We start from the raw sequence: 9,255 nt of genomic DNA, 5'->3' as shown, positions 1-9,255 counted from the left end.
AATGTCAGTATCTTGTGTAAAAAAACGAACTTGATCTTAACGATTCTAATGATCTCAAATATAGCAAACAAACACTAAACTGGCAACGGCGCCAAATTGATAATAGATTTTTCACTCAATTAAACCTAAAACACTATCATGTCGTTGTAGTATTTTAGGGTGTCAATCCAATCTAGTGTGATGCAAACAGATGAGATGTGATCAGAATTTGCTAAGTCAAGCCAAGCAGAGAGTTGTTGTTTTCTAATAATCCTAATGCGAAATAACAGAAATAAAATGAACTGCAATGTAAACTAGCAATAGCAGGCAGTTGAATAACAAAGCAGGTAAGATAGCAGGCAATCAAATGGATGAGAGATTCCTAAGGACAGGGTAATCGAATAGCGTGGTCTCCTTAATCTATTTAGACGGTTGACAAAACTTCACAGAAGCTATCCCTTGACAACAAGTTCAAAAGCAAATCAATTCACCACCGTGATAGAAATTCTCAAGCAGAGCTAGACACAGACCTAATCACCATTAGCGATCTCTAACTAAGCAGGCAATACAGAATCAACTTGTTAAAGCCAATACCCGCTATAAACGGCCAATACCTTGGGATAGAGACGAGTATCTCTGGAATTAGTGGATCAGACATTCCATCAAACACCTTTTGGGTGCGGGAATGTCTGGATTCATTTTCCAGTTGATCAGAAAGGAACAAGCAATAAGCGCAACTAATCCAGAAGGGATTCAAACAATCTAAACTAAACCATCTAAATCGACTAAGACAACCACGACTACTCTATCCCATCCTCAGAAATACAATTCATTACTCAGACATAATCAAAAACAATAGCAATGAAACGATTGAAAACATGATAACAAGAAATGATAAAGACTGAAACAAAAACTGAATTATAAAATACTTGAAAGCAAATACAAAGTCGCAGGAAGAACACACTGCGGCTACCAAAACGAGTCTAGGTAAAAACTGAAAATAAAGACTGGATGCCCTAGGGAAAACCCATAGAGGCTGCTTATATAAGTGAAAAAAGTTAAATAAGGAAAGTTCGGGATAGTGGTCTTCACAACGAGACTTTGCGATCAAGCATCTGATGGGCTGAAATGGGCTTCCCTGTGATCGAGTGAAACTGATCAAACTGGGCTTCGGGAACTCCGTCTTGCGATCGAGTGGTCTGTAGTGAAGACGAGATGGAATGGTCCAGCGACCTTGCGATCGAGTGGTGCGATCGAGTAGATGATGTGAGGTGGTGATCGAGTGGTTTCTTCAGCTTCTCTTCTCTTCCGTATGCTCGGCTTGTCTGGTTGAGTGAGGAATGAGTAGATGGGCTTCTGATGACAAGGTGGTGATCGAGTGGTGTAGAGTGGGTGATCCCTCCGGGCTTACGATCGAGTGAAACTAAGCTGCTGGCTTCTCCGGGGTTGTGATCGAGTGATATGTCCTTCATGACAGCTTCTGCTCGATCTTGCGATCGAGTGGTTTCTTCTGAAATTGCTCCGGGGTTGTGATCGAGTGGTTTTGCCCTTTATGACAGTTTCTGGGGTTGTGATCGAGTGGTTTTGCCCTGTCAGGGCTCTGAGGTTGCGATCGAGTGCTTTGGCTGAGGGAGTGATTGAGCGTTCTGAATTTCTGTTCTGTTTCTCCTCTGTTTGAACTCCAAAAGCATCCAAAGTACCTGAAAACAACCAAATATGCGATGCACATGCAATCCTAATGCAAAAACGTCCTAAATATGCAAAACACACTAAAACGTCTACTAATGAGGTGAAATGTGATTGAAACAATGACAAAGTGATGAAGAATGAATGCTTAAATCATGCAAATTATAGACATATCAATGCTTCACAGTGCAGAAATTCTGATCGTGGCGGACTTGGAGTGCACAAACACTTAGCCAGTCAGAAATCTTTTATCCAAGTTCATCAAGAGATGGTAAGATGTTTCTTTCCATCTAAACACTTTACTTTTACAGAATTTCTAATATTTCTACACTTGATAATCTATTTGTCTTTCATTTTAGGAGGAAGAGTTGGGGCATCCAGTTTCACTTGGCGAAGTATTTATGAGAACGCATACTAGAGCTGATGGATCTTTTGTGGATCAAAAGTCTGAACAAGTAGCTAAGGCGTATACGAAGACACTTGAAGAGAGATTGGCTGAACTGGAAGAGGAGGGTCAGGATACTACAAAGATTTCCTTTGAACATTCTCAGCATCCTAGAGAACTCAACATTGATGAAATAAATGATATCTTCCTTAAGGTAATTCATTTATGTCTTAAGTTTACTGAATGTTTGTTTTTTGTCTTTACTTTAATGAATGTTTTTACTTTACTGAATGTTTGTTTTTTTGTTTCAGTGTACTCATACAGATGACCAAAGCAACCCTTATGGCCTTGGATCTCTTGCGGAGACCCTACACAAAAGAAAAAGGAAGGAGAGTTATGCGAGCTCTTCTTCTACAGTTATAGTTGTTGAGCTTCAAAATCAGCTACGGCGCAAGATCTCTGATCAGGATGCTGAAAATGCAAGACGTGATGCAGAGCACCGTACGTCTCGAGCTCGGTTCGCCAGCTTGGAGAAGCTAATCCTCCTTATGAAAGAAAAGGATCCTGACATGGCAGCCTTCATGTCTTCTTCTCTACTCCTGTAACCAGCAGTCATCATACCACCAACACACAAACAGGCACCCTTCCAATAACCACAGAAGCAGCAATCCAACCAGATGGACTCGCACCTGCTGCAACCACACCAGCCTCTCCTTTATCTAACACTGATTCAAACCCTATGAACTAGTCTTTTATTTGCTTATGTTTTTGTACTCTATAATACTTTGTTAGGATGGTTTTTATTAGTGTTTTTGAATGATAGATTATTTGCATTTGAAATCAGTATTGCAGGTTTGGGATTATTTGCATTTGAAATCAGTATTGCAGGTTTGGGATTATTTGCATTTGAAAGCGAATATGCAGGTTTGGGATTATTAACATGTTACCACTCTGTGACCAAACCAAATAACAAATGTGACCAATCTGTGACTAAACATTATTACAAGAAACTCCAAATCTAGTATCAAAATGGTTACTAATAGAAGACTCTTTTGCTACACAATAATGAGAGTCTTAAATTGGTCGCACATTATTAAGACTCTTATGCGACTAAATTGGTACTAAAAGATATATCGTCTGCGACTAATGTGGGACTAAATATTCGATCCAAGAACTCTTTCGTTTGAACCGAACAAGTCGCAAACTAGTTGCTAACTTACGTTTGTCGCTCTTTAGTCGGAAATTTACAACGAGATTAACCCGTCACAGATTAGTCGTTAATTTGCGACGCTATATTTTATGTTGGACAAGCGTCGCAAATTAGCGACTATCTTGGGACTGGAAAATGTTGCGACCGTTTTTTTGCGACTATCTTAGTTAGTCGTGCAAGCATCGCAAAACCCTATTTTGCGACCGTTTTGCAACCAATATGGGGGGTCGCAAATGACGTTTTTTCTTGTAGTCTAGTTTCTGTATGTCAGAAGTATAGCGTTTGTTAGAGGTCTTACCGATTACCAAATCAAGAGATCTTGGTTGCTGTGGAAAGCTAGAAGAGTCAGGATTTGCCTCGAAGTGGAATCAGAGCTTTTCATCTAGCCGGTCGGAAGTTATAACCAGAAGAGTAAAGATATGTCCAGACTGGCCAGAAGCTATGCAACCGTTACGGAGCTTCTAGGCCGCACTGGTCATAAGGGTCGAGCCCGGGCTACCTCCTACTCTCCACCCCAGTCACTAAGGCTTCTACCCTGTCCAGGAACTCGAGTTTGCACTTAACCTAATTCACGGGAAAAGACGTTTTTACTTCTAAACAGACTACTTGGTCTCCAAGACCTAAAATACATGTTGGAAGTCCTAAACCTAGGTGTGCACTCACCAAGAAGCCAACGAAGAACCCTAGAGGTGCAGCCATCAACGTCTACCTTGTTCTACGCTTTGAAGCCCACCAAATCTCTCTCTTTTCTCTTGTTTACTCTAATATCTATTAAGGTGAAGTTTTACCTCTTGTATTCTACATTAATCAAAGAAGTAATCTCTAAATCCTATTCAGTTCTTTTTCATCTCTTTCTTATGAGTTTATCAAACCTTACTTTGATGATCTCTTTAACCATGCTAGAGTAGTTTTCTAGTTGGGTTTAAATGGTTAATCAAAGGGGGGACATGATCGATCATCTAGGTGGCGATACTTAGGGTTTTGTTTGATCGTTTACACTGTATTCTTTCTAAGTAAGTTGTTTCTTAATGCATGTAGTTAGATTCATGTCCTAAATCGTGATCCCAAGTGTTTAAATTGCTCACAAGGTTGTTTAATACGCTAGACCTAGCTTACGAATGTGTATCGTGTTATAACAAGCACACACCACTTAGTTATAGGGCTTTATGGACTAGAATCGAACATTGATCTTATTGCTTTGATATATGCGTCGTTGCCTGCATAGGTTGAGTAACGAAGTATAAGGATTTTAGCCGACTAATTCTATAACATAAGGTTAGCCGACTAATTCTATAACATAAGGTTAGCCGAATCTTAGCCTAATTCTAGTATTTCTTAGATAGCGATCATTGAACCCCTGCGATACCCTTGATGCCCAACGTTTGTCTCTTATTGCTTACTTGCTTATTTTCCAGTTTTATTTACTTGCTTTCTTATTGCTTTCTTATTTACTTTTACTTGCAAATCGTGACACCAACCAACAACCCCTCTTTATTGGTTTGTCCTAGCTTTACTCGTTCTAACGACTTGTCCGAACTACTACTCTCTCTGTGGGATTCAATCCTTAAATACTACAACCGATTCATTGTGCACTTGTAGTAGTCGTGTGGTCTTTTGAGGTAACAGATTGAAGCGAAAAATCACACGCTGTCATTTATCTTTCCTTCTTATTATGATTCTTCTGGACCAAATATATATGAGAATTTTCCATGTAAAATCCTGCAAGGATCTTTGAAATAATATCTATTTTGCTAGATGTCCAATTTGAAGTTCTAACGAATTTTATGCACAATCTTATTTCAACATCTTCCATAAGAATGATTCCATCTCAAACTCTTTCATGTAATATTTCACTGTATATGAAAAATCTACAGGAGATCCGATAATATTTAACTCATCAACGTACTCTGTACTTCTTCTTGTAGCCTTCTTTTAACAAGTACTAACTAAGGCGATTATCTTATATATGCCCCGATGTTTTGATTCACATCAATATCAATTTAATTTCACATATATAGCTATGTTCTCGAGAACTATAATTTGTTGATTCTGGCAATAGAATCTTTCAGTGCAACTTCTATCTTTCAGGGCTGCTTATGATATTTTAAGACCTTATAGGTAGACTGAATCAAGTCTTTCTCACATTTTCAAACAGAGAAGGGATTTATATAGTTGCATCCACCACATGAGAGTATATCTCTTTCTCTTAAATTCCATGTCTTTGTGAGAATTAATTTTGTCACTAAACGTGCTTTATATCTCATAAATATCCACTTATCTCCCACTAGTTTTACACCTTCAAGTGTACGGACTTCTAGTCCAAAAACTTTCTCTTCAAGAGATCTTACTAATTTTCTTTTAGTCTTTTCATGATTGGCCAATCATTACTTTGTATATATACTTTTCAATAAATCTTTCTATTAACCGCGCGGTTCATGATCCTCAATACATCATCATCAATTGCTTTACTGCATGCAAAATATTTTACGACGTCGATTTGCTATTTGGTTCTATTTTATTCCAGACATGACTCAACATGTTGAGATTTCCTTTCATTATCATTCTCAGGTACCTTAATCTCTTTTCTTTTCTCATGTCTAAACTCTTCTAGAGATTATTTGCTTCCTCGGTGCCATATTAATTTATGCTCCTTTAATTTTCTTTTCCGAGGATGCTTTGTCTTTGGAACCAATAAGTCTATCACGCTTCAGGCGATCTTTAGACTTACTAGCAGTTGATCTTATCCTTCTAGGATATTACTTTTAATTGGAGCACACCTGGTGTGACTTTGTCACCTAAGGTCAGTAAATGCTTTTGGCATAATTTGCTAAACTTTGCAAATGAATTATCTTATAAATTTCTTGTGCACATTCTTTAGTACGAAGATCAAGATAATTATTTCTAATATATTTCTTTACCAGCTGTTTATTTTCTCCCCCTAATGTTGAAAGACTGACTCACTAAAATAACAGTCTGCATCTCGAGCCTTAAATAATTTCTTTACCGATGGCTCAATATAATCAATCATCAAGAGAGATTCATATCTAACATATTTCCAACATTATTTAAAATCTCATCTTATAATACTGTGGTGGAACAACTCTACATATATAACACATTTAGATGAGAAATATTTGGTTTCTAACCCAAACCAATTGTAACGGGGAGAATTCATTATTTTTTATTGGCTTGATGCAAATAAACTGACATAATAATAGTCATTTACTTAAGACATGGTTTCACGACCATTATCAATTAACCAAATACCCTCGCAAACTTCAGGTTGCAAGTTGATAACAAGAATATATGATGGGTGATCAGTCCACAATATCTTCTCGAATACGCACTACAGGAAATGTGGGTATTGATAGCACTAAAAGATAGCGTTTTTTATGTCTCTGCTATGTTTTACTTAATAGATAGCGTTTTCTGAATTATAAACGCTAGAAATGATTGAAGCGGGATATATGCAATTCACGCGGCCAATTTTCGGGTTACTAAAGTCTATTTCCCGCTATTGAAAATGTTAAGAGGGAAAATAGTGAAATTTTGTCTAAGGCAAAATAAAAGAAAACAAGAAAATTAACTTTTTTCATTTTTTCCCTAAAGCAAAAAAAAAATCTAACTTCTTCTCTCTCGATCGATTTCACTCGACTTCTCTAATAGAGAACAAAAAAAATCTGCAACTCATCTCACTAGAGATCTCTCGATCTAAGTCGGTTTCTATCGATCTCGAACAGGTATGTTCTCATTCGATCTGAGCCGTTTAATTTCTTTGTTCTCTGGAAAACCAATTTGATTTTGAATTGGAATTCAAAATCGATTTTGATTTCGGGTTTTCATTCTTACACTTAGTTAACATGCATGTCGAAGTCTGGCACATATATTGTTTCAATTGTGAAATCGATTTTGATTTTGGGTTTTAATTCTTAGATTTTGGGTTTTGATTATGATTTTTGGTTTCGATTTTATGTTGATTGAAACTGTTCTTCATCAGTTTCAGAAAATGGCAAAGACAAGAGGAGGAGGTCAAGTTGGTGCTCGTCATAGTAGGCGTAATCAAGGCTTGGAGGTAGAAGATGTTGCTCCTGCAACAACACTAAAGGTTAATAAGAAGGTGAATAAGAAGAAAACAGCAAATAAAGTGGCTCGGAGAAGAAGTAGTACTAGAGCCAAGAAAGTGGCTACTGTAGATGATGAGGTAGAAGATGTTACACCGAAAGTGGCTGCTGTAGATGATGAGGTAGAAGATGTAACACCAGAAGCTGTGGAAGAAGAAAAGGGTAACGACAAAGATATAACACCGGAGGCTGATCAGACTGAGAAAGCAATGTCTGAAGATGAGAATGAAGGAGAAGCTTGTTTGACTAGACAGGGCCAGGAGGAGGATAAAGAAGAAGAAGCTTGTTTGACTGGACAGGACCAGTAGGAGTATCATCAAGAAGAAGCTGCCACTATGGAAGTAGCTGCGAATAATGAAGAAGTTGCCAATATGGAAGAAGATAGTGTTGGCAATGGTCAAGATAAAGCGATTCCTACCAACACTGATGAAGGAAGTCAGGTACCAGAAGAAAGAGTGAAAGTAAGAAGAAAAAGAGGACCAACAAAGATGCGTAAAGTGGCTGAAAATCCTAATGAAAGGGTTTCAGTTTCTTTCACTGACTTTGGTGATCATGTTGGAACTGGTTCAGTAAGATTATCATCTTTTCTTGGTGTCCTCGTGAGTCAATTCATTCCGGTTACAATTTCTGATTGGATACAAGTTGATGCAACGACTAAAGAAACATTGTGGGAACAAATTCAGGTATATATTTATATGCAACTAATTTTTTGTTTAACAGATATGAAACATGTTTGACCTTTGCTTGTTGTACTTGATGCAGGGGAGGTTTGACATGGAAGAAGAATGGAAAAAAGCTGTTATTATGAAGCAAATGTGTAATATCTTTAGGGGTATGAAGTCAAGGCTAGTGACAAAAGTACGTGCTGCTGAGACAGCTGCTGATATACTAGCTTTAAAACCCAGCAACATCCCATCCATTCAAGTGTGGAACTCTTGGGTTAAGAGCAAGACTAGCAAAGCTTTTACGGTTAGTATGAAGTTTATATGTTTATATGTCATGTCTTATAGATTTAATCACACTCATATTTATAATGTAGGAAGTAAGTAACAAGATGAGGAAGTTGAGACATGATCAGATTCCTCAAACCTCCAGCCGCAAAGGATTGGTTCGTTTAGCTGATGATATGGTAATAATATTTGTCAATATCTATATATCTTGTTAGTATAAAATGGTACTGAGATATGTATATGTACTTTATATAGAAAAAAAAAGAGTTCAAACCCAAGTAAGGTGACTAGGACTAAGGTATGGATAGCGGGACACACTCATGCTGATGGTAGACCTGTGAAGCCTCAATATGCTGAGACTATTGTAAGAATTCTGGAACTTGTTATATTGTGTGTAAGTAATATAATCAGTGTTCAAGAAAGCGCTAGGCGCTAAGCGGGCGGTGACCCAGTGCCTAGCGCCTAGAACGCTTAATCGGGGCCTAGGCGATTTTTTAGGCGGTTTAGACGTTTATAACATAAAATATTATAAATATGATATTATATATAAAAGTTATATAAAATGTCTATATAAAACTAAAAATTATGAAATTATAAACAAAACTAGATAAAACATTTATTTATATTTATATTAAACAATATATAAATATGTATAACTATATATATAAATAAAACTCTAATTAAAATTGAAAAAAATACATTAAACAAGATCTATGTAACTTTAGGCGGTCAAGACGGTTATCTAGGCGTCGCATGAGAGCCTAGCGCCTAGTCGGGGCCTAGGCGACCGCCTAGACCGCTTTTTAGAACACTGAATATAATGCATCATGATCAATGAGTTTTAATATTGTGTTTGAATGTTTGTCTCAGAAACAAATACAATCACTTGATAGTGAAATGGACTCTACATCAGCTGCTGATAAC

The 9,255-nt window shown here is 37.3% G+C and overlaps 2 protein-coding genes across 2 annotated transcripts; both read left to right on the top strand.

Annotated features, from left to right (window-relative positions):
* Positions 1-6,899: 6,899 nt before the first annotated feature.
* LOC110225622 lies at positions 6,900-7,752 on the top strand. The gene is made up of 2 exons (XM_021015399.1): positions 6,900-7,000; positions 7,258-7,752. Exon 2 carries the CDS (start codon positions 7,267-7,269, stop codon positions 7,687-7,689), a length of 423 nt encoding a protein of 140 aa, XP_020871058.1. The 5' UTR covers positions 6,900-7,000; positions 7,258-7,266; the 3' UTR covers positions 7,690-7,752.
* On the top strand, positions 7,717-8,695 carry LOC110225734. The gene is made up of 4 exons (XM_021015701.1): positions 7,717-8,064; positions 8,144-8,350; positions 8,421-8,510; positions 8,587-8,695. The coding sequence occupies exons 1-4, from the start codon at positions 7,717-7,719 to the stop codon at positions 8,611-8,613; spliced, it is 672 nt and encodes a 223-aa protein (XP_020871360.1). The 3' UTR covers positions 8,614-8,695.
* Positions 8,696-9,255: the final 560 nt, after the last annotated feature.

This window comes from Arabidopsis lyrata (assembly GCF_000004255.2).
Source record: "Arabidopsis lyrata subsp. lyrata unplaced genomic scaffold ARALYscaffold_8, whole genome shotgun sequence".
In the NCBI taxonomy this organism is placed as follows: Eukaryota; Viridiplantae; Streptophyta; class Magnoliopsida; order Brassicales; family Brassicaceae; genus Arabidopsis; species Arabidopsis lyrata.
Note: the sequence above shows the minus strand (reverse complement) of the source record. Positions and strands in the feature narration are given on the sequence as shown.

What these genes read in the sequence shown, in the direction of transcription:
- LOC110225622 (XM_021015399.1), top strand. Translation starts at nt 7,267, where the DNA reads ATGGCAAAGACAAGAGGAGGAGGTCAAGTTGGTGCTCGTCATAGTAGG.
- LOC110225734 (XM_021015701.1), top strand. Translation starts at nt 7,717, where the DNA reads ATGGAAGTAGCTGCGAATAATGAAGAAGTTGCCAATATGGAAGAAGAT. An exon ending in CATTGTGGGAACAAATTCAG is followed by an intron (nt 8,065 to 8,143) that starts GTATATATTTAT and finishes TACTTGATGCAG; the next exon opens with GGGAGGTTTGACATGGAAGA. An exon ending in TTCGTTTAGCTGATGATATG is followed by an intron (nt 8,511 to 8,586) that starts GTAATAATATTT and finishes TACTTTATATAG; the next exon opens with AAAAAAAAAGAGTTCAAACC.